General features: G+C 37.8%; 4 protein-coding genes across 5 annotated transcripts in view; 1 reads left to right on the forward strand and 3 right to left on the reverse strand.

Moving 5' to 3' along the window:
• The window catches only part of LOC135695619 (CD151 antigen), a 133,170-nt gene that overhangs the window by 87,607 nt on the left and 23,874 nt on the right, over positions 1-21,689 (forward strand). The window contains exon 10 of one of the 2 annotated variants that reach the window (XM_089109917.1): positions 21,052-21,099. The gene's annotated coding sequence lies outside the window, so the exon portion shown is untranslated. Of the gene's footprint in view, positions 1-18,772; positions 21,100-21,689 lie in introns of those variants that run through there. The other variant, XM_089109910.1, reaches the window with a different exon arrangement.
• On the reverse strand, positions 4,387-5,706 carry LOC135695532 (epithelial sodium channel subunit beta-like). The gene has a single exon (XM_089110441.1). It carries the CDS (start codon positions 5,704-5,706, stop codon positions 4,387-4,389), a length of 1,320 nt encoding a protein of 439 aa, XP_088966567.1.
• LOC148960562 (acid-sensing ion channel 1-like) lies at positions 9,966-11,041 on the reverse strand. The gene is made up of 2 exons (XM_089110443.1): positions 10,415-11,041; positions 9,966-10,265 (listed from the first exon to the last, which is right to left on the reverse strand). The coding sequence occupies exons 1-2, from the start codon at positions 11,039-11,041 to the stop codon at positions 9,966-9,968; spliced, it is 927 nt and encodes a 308-aa protein (XP_088966569.1).
• On the reverse strand, positions 12,429-17,988 carry LOC148960563 (degenerin del-1-like). Its single transcript, XM_089109582.1, has 2 exons — positions 17,849-17,988; positions 12,429-16,844 (listed from the first exon to the last, which is right to left on the reverse strand). Exon 2 carries the CDS (start codon positions 16,691-16,693, stop codon positions 15,293-15,295), a length of 1,401 nt encoding a protein of 466 aa, XP_088965708.1. The 5' UTR covers positions 16,694-16,844; positions 17,849-17,988; the 3' UTR covers positions 12,429-15,292.

Below are 21,689 nucleotides of genomic sequence, written 5' to 3' on the forward strand. Positions count from 1 at the left end.
TTTTTCATAGTCAACTCCTGTTATAGTTAAAGGCAATCGGTCTCGTTGTCATGCTAACGAGAGCAATAGCTGGAACAATAGCCAAAACACGATTCCAGCGCTCCGCCATATTTTTTACAATGCGATAAATTAAAGGGGGACTGGAAACAATAGAAATCCCTTTGTTCTTATAACCAATCAACGTCATGACAGATTGCCTTTAAGTGGAAATGCCGTTCTTATATGCATTCTATCAATTCAATTTGTATTATCATCTGCACAATTGCACAGGAGAAAGGAACCAAAAATAGTACCTTGAAGAACCCCTGTTTTTACAGCTTTCGATTCACTTTACTTAAGATAAACCTTTATGCTTTGGCTTTTTCCCAGCAGGCGATCTTGGATAAAAAGCAAAACTTCCTGTGTTCCATAACCTTCATGAAGTCCGCAAAGGAGTTGAGTTAGTGACCCCAGGTTGCCCTTGTCGATTTGAACGATAGCACGCAGACCTGTCAACCGAAAATTTTCAAAACCTGGAGATTTCAGTTTTTTTGTTGAGAAAAACAGGGAAATTTGCCCACAAAACAGGGAGATCCCTAGAATTTGTTGAATTTATAGACAACATACCTGTCAAAAATGTCATTTTTGACAAACATTAAATGACAAGAATTATCATGGGTAGCGTCTTCCCACTGGCTTTTAACGTTTTTGTTGATTTGAAAACACTGACAAAAAACTTTGTCGAGAAGAAAGTCATTTCAATCGTTTTTGCTATAAGAAAACCTTTGCTGAAGGACAAGGAAAAACAGGGAGAAAATCATAAAAAACCGGGAGACCGGGAGAAAGCAAGCAAAACCTGGAGTCTCCTGGCAAAACCGTGAGAGTTGACAGGTCTGGTCACGTCTCCATTAAAAGTGGTTACTGGAATTGAAATTCATTTTTGCTCTGCTTCGCGTCTTGTTTACATAACATTGGACCCAACAAAATGAGTCTACAAATAAACATATTTTTGTTGTTTAGTTTTTACTTTCTCTGCCTAAATACCAAAAAAATATGTCGGGTAAAATGTTTGATCGCTTGACCGTGACTTGGGAAGCTGTTTAGTGTCTTGGTGAAGGATCTTTCTCTAAACACTAAGCTCGTTGCATCGAAAGAAAATGATGCAGACAACCAATTCAGAGCTGTTACGCAAAATAGAATGCGCAGCGAAGTACTTCAGGTCGGTTTTCACTTCGCCACTAGCACGGCGTGACTTTAATTCCGGTACCGGTTTAATTCTGGTTTGGCTTTCAGTATTCATAAGTAAAGAACCAGAAGTTAACCCAATACGTCGTCGTGTACGTCCGGCCCTAAAGGTAATGTGTCAAGCTAAAGCAAGCAACTCTGCGGGGGTTTTCAGAAACATGTGTTTTTCGATTTCAACTTCCCAGCCATTACGGTAGTTCTGTTTGTCTACTCTGCTGCGAGGTAAGCTGTTCATGTGAGTAGTTTTGCAATACTGACCAATCGCAAACCAATATTTGGATGTTACTTGACAAGTTGGGTATACGCAACCCTTCTATATAGACTTATTACCTGTAAGTGTGAAACAAAAAGCTAGGTAGAAGGGTTGCATGAAGGGGCTAACATCAAACATTATGACGTTTGGCTACATTATAAAGCGATAAAGCTGGTGTATTCTTTAGATTATATATGAACATACTTAAATGAATTCGTAAATGATTCATGCGTGATATTGAATGTCTATCCAAATATTGAAATTTCTTTATTCGTTCTATCCCACATGTGATATTCATTCAATTAGAAATCGAGACACCAGTAATTGCACCATATATCTCACTCTCGTTAATACTACTTTTTGGGTGGTATTTTTCGGCCATATTAAATGGCAGATGCATCTAGTAAAATTGAATTGCCGGTACTTGAATAATGATTGTTCGTTCATTGTAACACCTCCGCAAAGGCACTATAAAGACAATTGATTTCCATGGCCATTCAATTTCCATGGCCATTCAATTTCCCATTGATTGGACTATACAGTAGATCTATCGTTAAGTGTCAAATCGGCAACGTAAAGCTAATAAACTACCAATAGAGAGATATCAATTCACGGAAGACGAGCTAAGTAAAGTTACAGAAAAGCCTAGCTACTGAAACAGCAGGACAATTTTCTAAAGATTGTATTCATTGATTTTGAATTTTGTATTCAACGTTCTTTTCTTCTCAAGACACTTTAAATAGAAGGGAATTTGGAGATGTTTTCAATGCATCTCTCTGTATTCAAAGGATTGAAAATAAAGCAGAAATCAAATTTAGCTACTTGAATCTTAACGGAAGGTTGAGTGGTTTTTACAACAGGAAATTCCGTTGATTGCCGTATCGTAGCTTTGAAAATGTGCTATTCTGTTCTTGGAAAACACACAGTTAACGTTAAATGTTCTTAAATATTGCATCGCGTTTACTTTGGAGATTTTAAATTCCTGAAAAGTAGATGTTTTACTGACATTTTGAGGTAGATCACTATGATAAAAGTTGTTAACTCATAGCATTGGTTATTTGAACAAAAAATCCTCAATTTACAAGCATATCTTTCAAGAGATGATGTCTTACCTGAACTGAACAATCAACAATGGCTGGTCCGCAAAATCCGAGAGACATTCACATTCAATGCCTTGTTGTATTTGTGCACCGCCATCAACATTCCCCGGAACATCTTGACTTACTACCAATAACCCTGCTCGTATTTAAGGAATACCTAGCATTGTTACTAAATTTAGTCCCAGAATTCAAAGCTCGAGCTTTATAGTGTTTAACTGCTTTTCAAGCCAAAAAAAAATATTTGACCAAGATTCCTATAGGCAATAGGGCAGTTATTCTTCAGAAGGACAGATCAGATGTATGAAGATGAGTGGCAATAAAGAAGAACAGGGAAAAAGAAGAGGAGAGCAAGATAAAAGAGCAGAAGTAACGAGGAGAGACTAAGGCCTGGTTCAAACGTCGCACTTATCATGTGCCGAACTCAACTCTGTTTGGAGCGACACTTGAGCATGTTTAGCGCGACTCCCGTTTCAAACGTCGAATTTAATCATGTCGCGCCAAATGGGTTTTAAGATTGTTACATGAAGTATCTTGGTTGAGGCGCACAATCTCAAATATTTGTTTGAAACGCAGGCGCCCTCCAAGAAAGAAATGAATTTTGGGAAGGAAAATAAATTAAATATAATTATGCATTGAGTTCGGTACATGACAAGTTCGACGCTTGAAACCGTGCCGTGCTGGAGCCGTGCAGCTCGGCAAGCTCTGCCGATCCAAACTAGTCTGCCGCTCCTAACTAAATCTGCCATACCAAATTGATTAAAACGTCGCGCCCCTCATGTACTTAATTCTCGAGCTAGGTTCGGCACATGAGAAGCACGACGTTTGAACCACGCCTTATACCAATATCATAATGCATTAGCAAAACATATTGTATTGTTTGCTACCTAGCTTCTTAAAGTGGTTTTAGGACACTGAAAAGCACAAGCAGTGTCCTGGTCCTTCCTCTCGATGTGACCTCACCCCGTGATTCCTACGTCTGAGATTACAGAGAGCTGGCGACTCTCCTCACTCTAGGGGGAAAAGTAGACATGTCAGGGACCTAATCACTGAGCCATGCTCGCACCTTTAAAGCATTAAAGCAAAACAATAAAGCGATCGTCAGATAAAACAATCCAGAGAAACAGTATTGCATCGGAGATAGATACAAATGGGGATCCACAGAGAGACAAAAGACAGAGACCAAGTTATTTCTTCAAGTGCTTCTTTACATCAGCTGATTCTCAACAACGATTTAAAAACACGAAAAACTTTTCTCTTCTAATCTTCCACAATTCTACTTTACCAGGCATGTTTGCGTGATTCCCCTGACATTTGAAGCTACTTGTTGAGGTTGGTAGAGGGTAAAATTCTAACCTACATGTATATTGCATGTGTATAAATGGTTAACATTTTTAAAAAAACAATAGCAAAAAGAAGGCGAGGGCTACTTTTAAGCCCGCTGAGCCCCCCACCACCACCCAACCCCCCGAACTCCACCCGCTTGGCAGTATTTTCGAAAACATACTCAACAACGCCGGACATCTTTCCCTACGATGCATAAAAATAGATTTAGACAATGACTAAGAACAGCTACGAAAATTGCTTATGTTAGGAGCTTATTTCAATAATATAACACAACGATGCAAGCAAAAATGCATCAATATGTGCTTTTCTCGTGCCTTTGTCACAAAATGTTACGGATAGGCCATTTGGCACAAGTAAAGGACCATTGGCCCACAAGGGCCTTAATTTAAAGATTTGTTTAATCTCAAGAAGCTGAAGAAAAACTTTTACTTTTTTACAATGTTCCATGTTATTTAATGAAGAGAATCACTGTTCTTCTACCGCACTACTTTTATCAAGGTTAAAGGCTCTCTTCTTTCTCCAGGAGAATCTTACGAACAGCACAAATAAATAAATCAGCTCAAGCAAAGAAAAGATGGATGCACCAACCCAGATTCCCATCTGGCCTCCGATTTCTCCAATTAGTTTATCAAGCGTGTACATCGGAATTTCAGTTATTTTCTGATATTCCATATCACCAAAAAAAACATTGATGGCAATATAGTTGTCACGAATAAATTTGCCTGTCAGGTTACTCTCAACTAAGACCCTTGCAAGATCTCGTGTTGACGGCCATTCTGAAAATGAAGCACTTTTACGAAACCTAATTTCATTGCATGGCAATCTGCATCCACAAGAAGCATATTTCTCGCTTCTCAGTGTTTCTTCTATGTTGTCCTGACAAAGAAAATCATCCTCTCTGCTACTAGGTGGTTTTCTCATCTTTTTCGGCAAAAGAAGATTGTAAAAGTGATATATCGTCTTACATTTGTGAACAACCTTCGAAAGAAAGCAAGATAGTCTGCAGTTACTGATTGTATATTCTCCTTTGAACAGCAACTTCATGTTTTGGCCATTTGTGCATTTTGAAGGGTACGGGGGTTTGAGCCTTTGAATCTCTGTTTTCTTAATCTCTATTTGTGTCAAATGACCAACAGGGGCGAGAACTGTCCCAGAATCCAGAGATGGAAATTGTTTGTCGTCTTGAATAATTACCTCAACAGAGTCACCAGGTTGACGTGATGCAATGGACATGCCATCTGACACATTGAGAAACAAGATAACTTCAAGTGAGTTGTCGGAGCCTTCTATTGGTTGAATAAATGTTCCATTTGAATTTATTTTGTAGCAATAGCCACGGTACTCGATACTTAATCTTTCCAAGCCAGATTTCGGTTTAATTATGAAGGTGCTAGTGTCGTATGCAAGTTCTGCAGGAGAATCAATTTTTGATAAAATTTCCTTTAAGTTGCTGATTTGCCCGTACTTGTCCTTTTCCAGGGTAATATTAGATTTTTCAGCGAACTGCTTGACCCGGTATTTGCTTAATGTTGGTCCGCATACTGTTATGGCTGGCATTTTCATTTCAGCGACCCTGACTGTTTCCAGATTTGTTAAAGATGGGCTTTTGAAGTATCTTCGTATTGTTGGCACCACTGATAAAACCAACAGCAATACAAAGAAAAGCATTAGCAACAGCCAGATGCATCTCATTGCTTTTGACTTGGTGATTAGCAATCTTCCAAATCCATGCATGGTCAAACTCGCTGCTGATTCTTTCAAGTCAATTTCTGTTCTTTGATCCATCTTTGAACTTGTTAATAACAACGAATTTTGTTACCGCTTGCTCTTTCCTTCGGGTCTCTGCAACTGAGCAGATTATTGGAATCTTCTTGGTATCTCTATTCAACCTCTGTAGAGGCACTACCTCCCGCCAGTCAACGTTCAGGGCTAGCAACGGCACAACTGTGCACTTGTACTCTAGAGTTAAAGGCATTTAGTCATAGTAAATACTGGTTCTCCGCGGGGGGTTTGTCTGTTTCCATGTGATAAGTTTGTTTACATGTGATCAGACATTCTTTGTCGAAAGCGAAAGGCATTTGAAAAGCCTTTTTGGCTTTTGAAGGTACAAATGGGGAAAGAAGTTTTGAAATCTTTTGTAGAGAGCAAGAGAAAAGAGAGAAAAAGAAAGAACCTTTAGAAACGGCGGAACAAAGAGCACTTACAATATTGTGTGTGCAGTTTGCTTGACAGCCAATCCGATTAGCGAAGCTATCATAATGACTCTTCCTTGGGTATACGCTTCCTATTTACCAGGACTCAATGCCTTTAACGTTAAGAATCAGATTCACGTTGCCGATCGGATATGTAACAATAGGTCTATTATATGGTCCAAAAATGGAAATCTAAATGGCAATCGAAATTCGGTGGGGTAGATTGCGATAAAGCAGGTATTATAATGATCAAAGGGAACCTTCACATGAATAAATTAATGAAAAAAAACATGTTATTTTCAAATACCGGGAAATCCATTTAATTAGGTACGTTTGCCATGAATTTTGTATAAAAATACCCAAAAATTGTGTTTATGACGGTGAGATGTAATGGTGCAATTACTGGTGCCTCGATTTCTAATTGAATGAATACAATATGTGTTATAGAATAAATAACGAAATTTTCTTATATGAATATGATATCATAATATCATGCATGAATCATTTACGAATTCACACAAGAATTTTCATATAAGATCTATAGAGTACATCAGCTTAATCGGTTTTTTAACATAACCAAACGTCATAAGGTTTGATATCAGTCTTTCTATGTAACATTTCTGCGTACGTTTTTGTATAAACCTTGGGGCCTGAATTACATGACGCCGTGTTTTGGTTCACTTCCGGTTCTTTAACTTATGGATACTGAAAGCCAAACCGGAATTTAAGTCACGCCGTGCTAGTGGCGAAGCAAAAGGCCGATCCGAAGTACTTCGCTTCGCATTCTATTTTTTGCAACAGTTCCAAATAGGTTGTCTGGATCATTGTCTGTTGAGGCAAAAAGCTTAGCTTTTAGAGAAAGACCCTTCACCAAGACCCCCAAAAGAGCACCTCAAGTCACGGTCAAACATTTTACCCAACATTTTGTTTTTGGTATTTAGCCATAGAAGGTAAAAAGTAAACGACAAAAATGCTTACTTAAAAACCAATTTTTTAAGGAAAAGAAAGAAGAGAGGAGAAAAAGAGCAGTCTTTGACACCTGGTTGAAACTTTCTGCCCAGAAAGAAGTATTCTGTTATGAACTTTATGTGAAATGTTGGGTCGTTTGAACACCATATTTTGTTGAGTCCAATGTTATGTAAACGAGGCGCAAAGTAAAGCAAAAATAAATTTCAATTCAAGTAAGCACTTATAATGGAGATTTGCTATCGTACGAATCAACAAGGACAATCTGCGGTCACTAACTCCACTCCTTTGCACGCTCCTCTCCATAGCGTTTGTTTGTTTCTAACTGAACAAGTAGAGGTGCTTTGCATTTACCAAGATCACCTGCTGGGAGAAAGCCAAAGCGCAAAGGTTTATCTTAAGTAAAGCGAATGGAAAGGAATAAAAACAGGGGTTCCTCAAGGTATATTCTTGGTTCCCTTCTTTTGGGCAATTGTGCAGATGATGATACAAATTGAATTGAAAGAATGCATATAAAAAAGGCATATCCACTTAACTGTAACAGGAGTTGACTATCAAAAAGCAATGACTGAAAGCCAGTGTTATTCACATCTAAAGTGCTCAACTTTGAAAATGAAGGTTTCTATCATTTTCCAGTGACCTGGAAGGGGAAAGTTTGACACTCACCAAAGCCCCTTGTGCCGGTTCTGAATACGTTGCGATGGCTTTAATTCTAGTAGTGCTGGCTGACGGTGGTGTGTTGGCGTCTGCATACATTGCACTTTTTAGACGTAAAAATAAACAATGTGGAAACCAACTTTAAAACCTGTATTGTTAATAAAATTGAAGTCTCGAGGCTTACAGAGTTGTGCCTCACACTAATGATTATGGTAGGATCTCCAGTAGAAGCCTACTAGTCGCCTTCTTTGCTCGTGCTAGCTAAAGTTTCTAAAAAACCAACTCGCTCCCAGGTCTCTACAGTCCTAAATGGTCCACTAAAGTTCACTACTAACCAACAGAACAAATAATTTTTATGACAAAGTGCTGCACAGAAAGACGAGTAAGCGTAGAATGAAGTCGAGAGAAGGAGATTCGCTTGTTTTCGCTTTTTGTTATTTGAAACTAACTAAACTTTTGAATTAACAGATACAGCAGTGCAAGAAGCGTAGCATAACGTGAAAGACTCAGGGGAAAGACCAGAGCGCTCACCTATTGAGAAACTATAAAAAATTACAAAAAACCAACATTGACAAATTCCTTGATTGGTTTAAATACAATGAAATCGTTGCCAATCCCTCTGAAGTTTAGGCTATCACAGTCAATTCTAAAGATAAATACATATACGAGTTTGAAGTTAACGGAAATATCACACTGAAATAGAAAGCAATCGGCCTTTGCTTAGGGTTCTCAATGATGATAATTGAAATGTTTATGCTCACAGATGTGGTGCATTAAAGATGTAGCAGTCAAATGGTTAAATTCTGCGAGATATTTGACTGCGAGATTTTTGGCTTTCAGAGAAAAAGGGATGATCGAGAGTTTATTTTTTCTATTTCGCTTCAAATATTTTCCAGGATATGTAAGAGAAACTTAACAGGAGGGTAAAACCATGAAGAAATAAGAGATAACTCAATTACACAACAAATACCTTTCGATAAAAGGGTTGATATAAAATTGGGATGCATTAAAAACATCCCATTGATTACAAGGCATATCCTCTAGCGAGAATACAGCCTGTTATAAGCGAGGTATCACGTTTACAGCGGGCTTAATTTGTTTTCTTTGCAACTAAATGCTGCTTGCGAGTAGCGCCGTGACTACCAAGCCCAGATTGAATTGCGCAAAATGAACCATATGACGTTAAGGTTACTGTAAACGTTTTCTGGATGAAAACATCCATTTTTCGATTATCTCACATTCAAGTAGCCGAACTTTCAAGGCACACAATGATACCAAAATTGAAACTAACAGAAATCTTGAAAATTGAAAAAATGCCATGTAAACGAAGGTTTCCATAATTTCTTTATCAGAACTTTTAGTTGAGGCCTGAAAATCTCTTGACCTGTTAAGCCGATTATCGTTGCTTTCCGGTGGTTGTCGCATGTCTCATTTACAATATCTCATGGCACATCCATGTACGGCCGTGTTTATTTAAACAGGCTTATTGATCTTAAAGCTTCTAGTGTCTTGACCCGGATTACACTGTGGTTTACTAGTGTACCTTGCAAGCGAGATCAGTAAAATCTCGTTTTCTCCGGACTCACAAATCCTCTACATACAGGTACGAAAAAGCTATTGTGTACCCAAGGAGCCAATCGAATGGCTCAAAATTTGCACACGGCCAGGACAGATGTCGGGTGTCCCAAAGTGTCTCAAAGTGAAGCAAAAAGTGTCTCAAAATTTTTGTATTTGCTCTGGTCCGTCCTTTATAGCCAAATACAGCTATGGGAGGGAAGAAAAATTGTTTGCCAATTTTTGACAGGGTACAGTTTCAAGGGGAGGAGCAATTTGAAAAATCTGAGACAAAATTTGGTAGCTTAGGATCTGCGCTTTCTGCTTATAGAAGTCAGATTTTTATACCTAAAACGCAAGGGTACAAAATAGCTTTTGAAGGTGGTACACTCATTTATGCAATAAATTTGCCTGGAAAGTATCATTTTACCATATTTGCCAATTATTTTAATATGGTTGGTATCGGCATGTTTTTGTGCATCGAATGATGTATAGTTTAATCTAATTCCATTAATAGTTTGATTTTTAGGGAGAGAAACCCAAATATCGTGTCAAAAACGTTCACCGTAACCTTAATAGGAATACGGCGTATCCTAAAACTTTTCAAAAAACAGAATCATTCACTTCTTTTGACATCCCTTTTTCAAGGTTAGAAGGTTTACTTCTTTTCTTCCGTCACAAAACAGCCGCAAACTGAATGAACAAATAAATCAGCTCAAATACAGAAAAAATTGATGCCCCAATCCATATTCCCATCTGGCCTCCAATTTCTCCAACGAATCTTTCAGTAGTATACATTTTAAGTTCAGTTATTTTCTCATACTCCATATTACCAAAGAAGACGGTGATTACAACAGTGTGTTTAAGGATCCTTGGGTTCTCTGATGTCATCTTTGCAGTTGAAAAATACTTGCGAAATTTCGTTTCTGTACACGGTAGCTCGCAGTTGCAGGAGGCGTAATTCGAATCAAGGACCTTTTCAGTAATTATCAAAGAGCATGAAGCTTGGCTTAGATTTCTTGATAGTTGCTTTTTCATCGCTTTTGGTAAAAGGTGGTTATGCCAAGCGTTGATATAAGAACATTTTTGTGAAACTTGGCTAAGGACAGTCTGCAATTGCTAACCGTATAGTCACCTTTGAAAAGAAGCTTCATGTTTTCGCCATTTGTGCATTTTGATGGGTAAGGAGGTTTAAGCCTCGTAATCTCGGTCTTTTTCATTTCAATAAAAGTCTGATGGCCGATTGGAGCAAGAATTCTCCCAGAATCCAGAGACGGAAATTGTCTGTGATCTTGTATGATAACATGAACGGCGTCTGTTGGAGAGTCAAAAAGATGTACTCCATTTGATAAATTTACAAATAAAATAATATCGAAGGTGAACCCAAGATCAACCGATTTTTGTATGGCAGTTCCATTCGCATTTACTTTGAAGCAGTAGCCTTGGTTGGCCACAAGCACTCTTTCGATGGCAATGTCATTTTCGTCAGGGTTGATAATAAACATGGTGTTGTTATCATATGCTATATCTTCTAGATAGAAAGCTCTCCCTAATATGTCTTCCATGTTGTCTATACGTCCAAGCCAGTTATATTTGACGGTTATGTTTTTCTCTTTTGCGAATTTTGTGACTTTAGCTTTACTAAAGCTTGGTCCGCATACAGTTATGGCTGGCATTTTCATTTCTGATACCCTGACAGTTTCTTCTTTTGTTAAAGACGGGCTTTTGAAGTAGCCCCGAATTGTTGGCATCACTGTCAAAATTACAAGTGATACGAAGAAAAGAATTAGCAACAACCAGATGCATCTCATTGCCTTTTATTTGGTCGAAAGCAATCTTCCGAATCCATGCATGGTCAAACTCGCTGCTGATTCTTTCAAGTCGTTTGCTGTTCTTTGATCCATCTTTAAAGTTGTTAATAACAACGAATTTTGTTACCGCTTGCTCTTCGGAAACTGAGCAGAAAATTGGAATCTCCTTGGTTTCTCTATCCAACCTCTGTTCTAGAAGCACAACGTTCTGTCAGTGCATCGTTCACGGTTACCAATAGGGTCTGTGGCGCGATATGATTGGGAATTAGATTTACGTTGCCGATTTGACACTTGACGATAGATCTATTGTATAGACCAATCAATGGGAAATTGAATGGCCATGGAAATTGAATGGCCATGGAAATGAGTTGAGGAATAGTGCCTTTACGGAGGTGTTACAATCAAAGAACAGTCATTATTCAAGTACCGGCAATTCCATTTCACTAGATGCATCTACCATTTAATATGGCCGAAAAATATCACCCAAAAAGTTGTATTAATGAAAGTGAGATATATGGTGCAATTATTGGTGTCTCGATTTCTTATTGAATGAATATCACATGTGTGAGAGAACGAATAAAGCAATTTCCATATTTGGATAGACATTTGATATCATGCATGAATCATTTATGAATTCATTTAAGTATGTTCATATATAATCTAAAGAATACATCAGCTTGATCGTTAAGAATACAACAAAACATAATGCTTTCTTCGATATCGTGACAATTTCGGGGTCCCAACCAAGGTTTGACGTTGACCTGTCTTTGCGACCCTTCTGCCTAGCTTTTTAGGTCACTCTTAAGGTCCGCCTTTCACGAAGCCGTTTTTGGTTATCTTCCGGTTCTTTTACTTGTGGATACTGATAACCAAACCGGAATTAAAGTCACGCCGTGCTGGTGGCAAAGCAAAAACCGGTAAAAGTTAAACAACAAAAATGTTTATTTAAATACCAACTTTTAAGGAAAAGAAAGAAAAGAGGAGATTTATGTTTGCTATCGTTCAAATCGACAAGGGCAACCAGGGGTCACTAACGGACTTCGTATGGAACAACACAGCACGCTCCTCTCAAGGCATCTGTTTATTTTGAACTGAAAAAGTAGAGGAGCTTTGCTTTTTATCCAAGATCACCTGCTGGGAGAAAGCCAAAGCATAAAGGTTTATTTTAAGTAAAGTGAATGGAAAGGAATAAAAACAGAGGTTCCTCAAGGTAATGTTCTTGGTTCCTTTTTTATTTGTGCAATTGTGCAGATGATGATGCAAATTGGATTGATAATATGCGTCAGTAAGGCATATCTACTAAAATGAAATAAGAATGAAATATCAGAAAGCATTAATTGAAAGCCAGTGTCATTCGCATCTTAAGTGCTAAATTTTTGGAATGGGCGTTTCCATCATTGTCAGGTGTGGCACAAATTCCAATAAGTATCTAACACCCCCCACCCGCCAATCATTGTTGCTTGAATCCGTCCCTGTTCAGCTGCGCCTGGGAAATTATTGGCAGTGTGGGGCTCATCGGAATTTGGACTTGAAAAGTAGTTACTCGACTTGAGATCTGAGGGGCCTATTTGTATGAGGAAATTTATCCCATCTCTCAGCCAGTAATCTGGCAAGTGGGATGGAATCATCGAATGTTTACATGCAAATTCTATCCCACCTTCCAGCTGTATATGGAGAATATCATCCCACCTTTCAGCTTGTGTGCTGCCAAATGGGACGAAATTTGATCGCGTTTATATGAACATTTCATCCAATTTTCCAGCTTCATCCCACCTTCCAGCGTTTATATGGAAAAAATCCATCCCACCTCAGTGAGACCCCACCTCTCAGGCAGTGGGATCTCAATTAATCGGGCTGGCTTTTTTTCCATATGAGCGCAAAAAGAGAAACACAAAGGCCTAGTGCAAAAGATCACTGTATGCTAAACCTGACAACTGCAGCCTTTAAAAGTTGCAGATTATTTCTGATTCAACTTTATCACCAATTTTCAACTTTTAAAATTTATCAGAAAACCTTTCCAAGACCAGAAACTAATCATTACCTGATTTACAAGAAAAGATCAATATTTTTAGCAAGAATTAGGGACACAGGAGAGTTTTTAGCTGTAAAAAAATTGTACTGCTTGAGCTGCGCACTTGGTAAAGAAGGGGCTGTTTGTTTAAGGGGTACCGCTTTGGATTATGCTTGGCAGCGCGACCTTGGGCTCGAGTCCTTCCCTGGTATTTCACTCGCCCAAATTTTTCTTTTGGTACACTATTCTAAATCCTGTTCTCCTAATGTTTTGATGATAAGAAAAAGACGGTTCTACGTTGCAGCTCAATGTTTCATTCTAAATCGGATCAAGAGATAGTTGGAAGATATTTGATAATTTGTTCGTATTTAAAGTCTAGTTTATGGTTGTAGGCTTAATTTGTTTGATGTTATCTATCTAGAGAGTTGGCCATCAGTAATCAAAGGTAGTCTTTAACCTTTTGTTTGAGAATAATACGAGAAAAACTCACTCACCCGTTTTTAGAATGCTTTATATTACAATATATATGGTTTTACTACTGTGATATATAGCCAAAAATAGAACTTAATCCCAAACGAAATAAAATCCTTCCCAACTTTAGAACTATTCAAAATAAAATCTCAGAATACACAACGTTCAATTGTACTTGTGACCTTTGCAAGAGATACATGTGCAATAATAGTTATGTAATTTATGTGATGATAATTTAAGTCAGTTGGTTTTAATTAGCTATCTACACATTGTACCAACTTTTAATAAAGAAATAAAACAATGAGGTAGCAGAGAAATAGTAATTCACTTCAAGCCACCACGACGCTCTACTATTGCTGAGAAAAACTAATAGTCCGCCTTTACATCTTTACATACAGGACCTCTATATTGTTGCATAAAGTTCAAATAATGATGTTCCCAGTCAATGTTGTGTCACATACAGAAGTGACTAGCGTGGTACCTGAAAGCGTTAAAGGCATTTGACATGCATAAGTACAGCGAATCCAAAAATAACTCGATCAGAGCACGCGCGTTTGATAGGAATTTTGAAACCACTCACGTGAAACCACTCTAGTGTCTCGCCGATTGGCAGGAAGGCGGAAATTGTACACATGTTTTTCTCTTGGCCTAATTCGATTGGTCAACACATGGGGATCAAGTGGCTGTAAGCCACTCTTATCTATGTCGAATGCCTTTAAGCAGTCAGTTGGTGAGTGCCCTATTTTGAACATAAGAATTTTCCATAGAAGATTAAGTCAGACGAATCTTAGAGGTATGTTATCGAGCACGGACGTTCAGGGGTTATATGACACTGAGTGGTTAGAATTCTTAGATATATTGATTGACTTCCAATGTTAGATGTTACTGTTCGCATGCAATGTCGATGCTTTGTATAATTTTGAGAAGAAGTTGAAAACAAACATGCTTGTGTTGAACAAAACAGATTGTATTCAACAGTATTGTCAAAATCTACAATGTATTTCTCATCATTGCATTTATTTTTCTTCTATGATTTAAAGAAACAAAGCTTTGTTCTAAGATAGCTTTTAAAAATAGCCTAACAATAAACCCGTGCCTATTTGTCGGTTCCAATCTGCCAGTTAACGAGGTTGGGCGAAAGGTTGGGTGAAACGTTGGATCGTTTGACTACCAACGCTGGATCACCTTCCAACATCGAAAAAAATGTTGGGCGAAATGTTGGGCGAAATTTTATCGTTTGACCTACAATGCCTGCCAAAAGTCTTGGAACACTGAAGTCGGTTTGCAAGGTCAAAATCTTTAACCCCCCTCTCCCCCACGGAACGATGTTTGTTTACTATAAAACTGGCAAGTATTTTCTTTTGAGTTTCTCTTATGATATTTGCCTAAACTATCAACATTGTCCTAGGGGGAAGAGGGTGGAAGTAGTAATTTTTTGGAAAGGGAATGAAAGATATAAAATGCAACGCAAATTGTTGGGTGTTTCGAGTAGTTTTGGTAGGCATTGTATATGCGGTAGATATGTCAATGGTAGCAAATCTATGCGATATAGCTGACACAGATTTATACTTAAATCTAAGTTTGTGCAAATGGCCTTTCAAAATAAATGTTTAAGAGTAACAGCAAGAGTACCAGATTCAAAAAAGGTTTTGAGAGTTTAGAGAGAGTTTACTTCAGTCCGTCCTCCTTAGGCCAGCATGGCGACTCTTTTATGTTGAAACCTGTTGGTTTGGAACATTAACTCTGCGTGTTCTTGTTGCAATCATAGCGAATATCGTTTGTCCAATTAAAACAATCAACTCTAGTAACGAGAAAACTGAAGCCCCAACCAGCAGTCCCATATACCCACCAATATCTCCGATGAGTTTCCCGAATGAGTAACTTTCCTCTTCAGTAATCATACTATACATCATGTCACCATAATAAACATCAATCCGAAGAAAATTTCTTCTGACGAAGTCATCTGTCACTTCGCTAGCATTCAAGTCCAACGCCTTTGAAAAAAGCTGTTTATATATCGGTATGTCAGCATCTGATGGCCATTTGGAGTAAGAGACAGTTTTGTCGTACTTGACTTCATGGCAAGGCAACTTGCAGTTGCACGATTCATAGTTCTCTTCTCTCAGATGTTTAATTACTTGAGTAAGACAACGTGTTTGCTTCCTGCCATTCGTGAATGGCATTCTCTTATCTTTTGGCATGAAAATATTTGAGAAGAAGTCAAGACTGTTGCATTGTTTTGATACTTTTGAAAGAAAGCAGCTAGTTTGGCACTGAAGAACAGAGTAGGAGCCAGGAAAGTATGCATGGTCCCCTTCTCTATTAGTGCAACCTGATGAATAAGGCTGTTCCTTTCTGTTTACTTCTGTTTTCCGTATTTCTATCTGGGTTATCTGCCCGACTGGCGCAAGCACAGAGCTAGTAAAAAAAGGGTAATCTTTGTGATTATGCACAATGATGTCAACGGACTCACCCATATCATGCTCAAACCACGGCACAAAGTCAGAAATATTGAGAAACATGACGAAAGATACAGCTTCGTCACGCCCAGAACTAAACACTTTGCCTGTTCCATTCGGGTTGTATGTGTAACAATAACCTCTATAGATGACAAGTGACCTTAGAAAATCCGATGAAAAATTGCATGGCTTGTGAATCCCCATCTTGCAAGATGCATGCAGCTTTTTCAAGAAGAGTGATTCATCGTCAGGGGCTAACTTCAAGAGATTCTCCTCATTTTCTAACTTCCGCAGAATTGCTTCCTTGCGAAAGTATCTGTTTACTCCAATCGCAGCGGAACTTTCATCAAAATCTATTGATATATTCATTTCATCTGCATTTTCTAACAACTTTTGCTTACTTAGAATAGGACCACATATTGTAACAGCAGGCAAAGTTAGCTCTGTAGGTATGATACTTCCTTCCTTGATAAGTATGCCATACTGGAAGTATTCAATTGTCATAAGGCCGCTTAACGAAAACAGAATGCCCAGAGACGCAATCATTAAAGATACCCAAAACAGTCTCGTCGTCTTTGATCTGGTACGAGCAATCCTACCAAGCCAGTGGATAGTTAGATCAGTTGCAGTCTCTTTCAGCTCCATTTTCATCGATATTTCGTCACCAGCTTTTCAAAGAATGTTTGATATTGTTTTTCTGATGAGCAGTAGATTGCTGATTGCCAATCTATTTGAAGCTGTATGTTTGTGTTCCACTTGTTTGTTTCCTGGCTTCTGCCAAAATTCCAAATTGATACCCAACCTTGAAAAGTATGCATATCAAATGCTGCATCTATATCGTCATAGTTAAAATTGTGTGCAGTAAAACGGTATGATAATAATAATGATTTCAGTTTAAATACGAAAGCCAAACTGGTCATGTCAAAATTGGAAACCTTGGCTGGTACTAATGCCGAAATCATAATCATCATCCTAATCAATATGATCATCATTGCTATCATAAGATTATCTTTATCTGTTACCAGAAATCATTAGCAACCATTAATTGTAAACGATGGTCACCTCTTGAAATCAATCATCATTGACATCATCGTCAGTAATCATTTCAAATCATCACCATCATCACCATCATCACCACTATATTCATAGCTCATTACATCATTGTATCATCCATATTATTCTATATTGCAGAAAAGCCGTGCAATACTTTCCTTTTTTATAAGAACCAGCAAGCCTGTTCTTAATTTTTAGAATATAAAGTACTAATCGCTAGCTATTGTTTTCAGGCCCCATTTGCCAAAAAAGTGGGCTATCCCTCAAGTTTGAAAGTTCACAGACAAAGCAGCTCTAGATGGTATAAAACTTCTCGTTTTTGAGATGAGATTTTCAAAGGGTCTCGCGAACTTTTCAAAAATTTCATTTTACAGTACCTAAGCATGATCTTGTAGGCACAGATGCACAGATGATCATACTTTATTGTTTTTCCAACTTGGCACAGATGCACATATTAGATACCTGATGAGATGCTTTCAAAATTTCATTTTACAGTACCTAAGCATGATCTTCTTGGCACAGATACACAGATTTCAAAATTGAAGTTTGCTCCTTAACATGTAAAGAAATTTCAGCATAAAAAGACGTTCAAATATTTCATTACATAAGCAATACCCGAATCAGTCTTTATGACTCTTTCCAATCTTCGATTGCAGTAACTTCATTTCGTCAAGATGTATTACTAGGTAAGGCAATTCAAGCGATAATGTACATGAATGAATGATGTTAGTTATATAATATATGTCTACTTACTAAGGAACGCATCAAAAGGTGCTGATGCTGGTCACAAATTGTACCACACAAGACTGCAAAAACACATGAATACCTGATTTAATATTCTTGTAGCTAGCAAGTTGTCATAGCAGAATCTGGCAGCTGGATTTCATTTTTACTACCAAGCATTTGTCTCATTAATTTTGCTTAATAATTGTTCAATTAAAAGTTTTCTGTAAACATTTCCGACTAATTTTAATATAGCGTTGCGAAGGCTCATCTGGTATTGTTAAGAATCAACAGGGTTTGTAAAATCGAAGTTTGCAGATTTGATTAAATTGGCAAACATGACGAACTTGTCCGTTTTATTTTCAAAACATTGATAAGGTGAGCAGTCCACTTGCGACCTTTGGTATTTGGATCCACAATTTTCAGCTGTCATCTGTCTAGTTTAATCAAGAATAAAACAATTTTTACCGATTTTGCATTTGTTTTTAATCAAGAATTTGTGGTCCTTTTACAAGAATGCAAGATGACAACAGCTTGCATAATAATGTTTTAATTTCCTTGCATGTAGGGTTTGCCTGCTTTGAAATTAAATAAAACCTTTGAATTGGAATTATGTTTAAACAGATGCAAAATGTTTTTTTTAAATTGTTTGCATTGAGTACTTAAATCTTTTTCCTTGTAGTGAGTTTCTTATAAAATTTGAGCGTACTCGTCCAGAAAGCTCAAGGTACCTTACCCTCTCATTTTTTGCTGCCGTTAATCATATCAGCTTTGCTAGCCAGGGTAAAGAGGCAGGGGCGTAACTTGGCCAAAAGGTTTGGGGGGGTAAAAGGGTTTCTGCCCTGCAAAACTGATGGGTGCCCTGCAGACCTCGTAGCAACGGTTTGTTTATAGGTTATTAGTGAATGCTTTACCAGTGTACATTGGTCTGTACCAAGGACAAACTTCTAAGCAATAAAAACAAACTTGAAACTTCATTGCCTATGAAATATCTATTTCTCTACGTGAGCGTAATTTTTTTTAATTCATTTCATTTAATGTTGGTTTGAAAAATACTAGCTAATAAACAGCTAATGGGAGGGAGGGATACATGATGTAGACAGCGCAACGAAATTTAGCCCAGGGGGACTAACAAGCAAGTTTAGTGAGGTAGGAGGACCCACCATGGTTGGGTCCGACGTGGAGAAAATTTTTGAAATTATACCCTGTAAAAGGGCTAAAAAGCATCTTTCAGACAAAAATTTAGCAAAATACTATTGTGCTAAAAGAACTGATTGTTTATTGAAAATATTATTGTTTATTGGGAAAAATAGGGAGGGGGAATATCATGCTAAAACTCTAGTATTAAACGTTGGGGAAGGAAAGAAACGGCAACCTTTCGTTTCAGATTGCACATAGTTGTGAATGACAGAGGAAGATGTTGTTTTGATTTGGGGAATTTTTTTCCTGCACAGAAATGTGTAGTTTCTTGTATCGAGAAGGCCATGTTTACAAGAAAAATGATAAAAATATACGTAAAAAAGTTAGCAATTAGATGAAACAAAATTGGTATCTAAACGATTTATTATGTTTTTTAGTTCATGCACTGTTAAAAAGTAATATATAAAATGATAAAAAATTTATTTCTTGACCAAAGTGGGGGCTTTCAGCCCTCTACTCCCCCCAGTGGCGCCGTACCTGTCATGAAAATATTTTACAACTTAAATTAATTTGCATGGACTCAACCTTACCCTCATAAACATATGCATCAATCATTGCATCCATTGGCTATGACTTTCGGTAAGAAATGTTTTCGCTTTGCAAATAACGGAGCTTTTTCTTACATACCTGTTACGTTCTCTAAATTGCAGAGGTTCATAAAAAATACGATATTTCCATTTCAAAATTCCTAAACGGCCCTTTACGAACTTCAGAGGTGGCATTTCTGCGTGGCAATAAAGCTCTTCTTGGCGCCCTGCGAAATCTTCGATTGCCCTGCGAAATCGACTATTTTTTGGATTTGGGGGGGGGGGTGTCGCCCCTGTAAAGAGGTCTTTGACATTGTAAAGACCGTTTCAAAGAATAAGATAAGGCAGTTCTTATTCCTAGTCGCAGCTTGATGTTATGGACTCACAAGTCTCCGCTTGTAATGATTTACGTCTTGTGTGTAAATGTGTGTGTGTTTACGTTATGTGTGTGTGTGTTAACGTCTTGTAACAACCCTACTGGCTACAAATCTAGCGCTTCGGCACTGATCAGTTGGTTAATGCCGACACCAGGGAGAGGCCCAGTTGTGCAAGTTGACTTGAAATGGCGGCAGACCAATACTATAAGCTTGTTGTTTTTAGCGCTAGATGTCTAGCTTGATGTTTTAAGCTGAAGCAAAACCACTCAAGCTTGCTGTAAACATTTCGAAGGCTAAGCTGTCTTGCTGCGGCGTTCGTAAAGGCACTGGGCACTGACCTAGGCAATGTTTACGTTTTCAAAAAAATTGCTTTCGGTCTTATTCGTCAAGATTCACGGACAAGGAAGTCAAGATATCAAAAATCCTTTTACGGATATGAATTGAGCGTAGTTGATCATAGAAAATTGCTTTCACAGGTAGATTTTGCATTGTCACGATCCCTATTGAACTTAAGATAATGCGGTCTCTGTTCGTAAATAGGCTGAAAGTGATGGAAGTTCTTGGTGAAAATGTTTATAGGGTTAGTTGTGTCTATTAAGTTGTTACATTTGCACCTCCAATTACCTCGCCTGTTTGTGCTCGTGAGGTGTCCACCCTCTTTCCTCATAGTGAGAGCACAAAAAGGGGGCGGTGCCCACACTAAGGGTCTCGGCCTAAAATTATTGACAAACATTTAGATGCATTGAAAGTTACAAAAAGGACACTTGACGCTTGATCGTCATGTTGGGGCGTAGGTTCATGTGCCTCTGGTACCTCTTCGGAAACATGTTTGTACGTAGTAGCAACTCTTCTTATTATTTCTTAGGACCCCTATTTGTTTACAGGCCCCTGGGCCCAATTGGAAATGTGGCCCTGTTTAAATATATTTGTCAATGTAACTCTACTCGGTCTGATTCCTCAAAAAGTAGAAATTTTCCCAAAATATTTCAAATTATGTCTCATGCAAAAAGTAGAGCACTTTGATTGCTTTCAGTGAGTTCGTTCTCTTTCTAATTTCGACAACTTTTTTAGGGTTTAAAAATGTTCTGTCGTGGATTCTTTTAAAATTCAGCTTATCCTTTTCTTTTAGATATCACTTGGGAATCTCACGGAGGTGTCTGCAAACAATGACAAAAAGGTATTTTATTGAGTTCAAAAATGTTTTCAATAAAAAGTCATTTCCCATCATTTCTCAACTTCCAATCTGATTTTGTGTAGCCTTGGGCAGAAAATTTTTAAAAAATGAATAAGATCTTTTTCTCAAAATATCAGCTTGAAATCCATCAAAAACACAGGATATGGATTCGTGAACATAAATTAAGGTATTTTGGTTTGTTTCGCATCTATTTTAATAGAGAAAATACGACAAATGACAAAAGTAAAGGCATGAAAATAAATTTAAGAGCAAAAATATTAAGAACCAAGATAAGAAACTACAGCTAAACGAAGCAACCTTGAAAGTGATGAGCAAATATAAATAAACCTAGGAGATCTAGAAAGTAAAAAAGGACCAGTAGGGGAATGCATTAATAGTAGGAAAAGTTCGGCAAGGGCAATCATTAATGAAAGAAAGTTTCTAATAAGCCAAAAAAGCTGAGTAATGTAATGGATATGAAAAAACAAGATTGAAAAAATAAATAGACCAAGAAGAAAGCACCTTACCCTAAGCAATTGCTGGAAAAACGAAATGAAACTGAAAAATGAAAATCACAAAATCGATATCAATGG

This window comes from Rhopilema esculentum, chromosome 2, assembly GCF_057945365.1.
Source record: "Rhopilema esculentum isolate cy_ngs chromosome 2, ASM5794536v1, whole genome shotgun sequence".
Taxonomy (NCBI): domain Eukaryota; kingdom Metazoa; phylum Cnidaria; class Scyphozoa; order Rhizostomeae; family Rhizostomatidae; genus Rhopilema; species Rhopilema esculentum.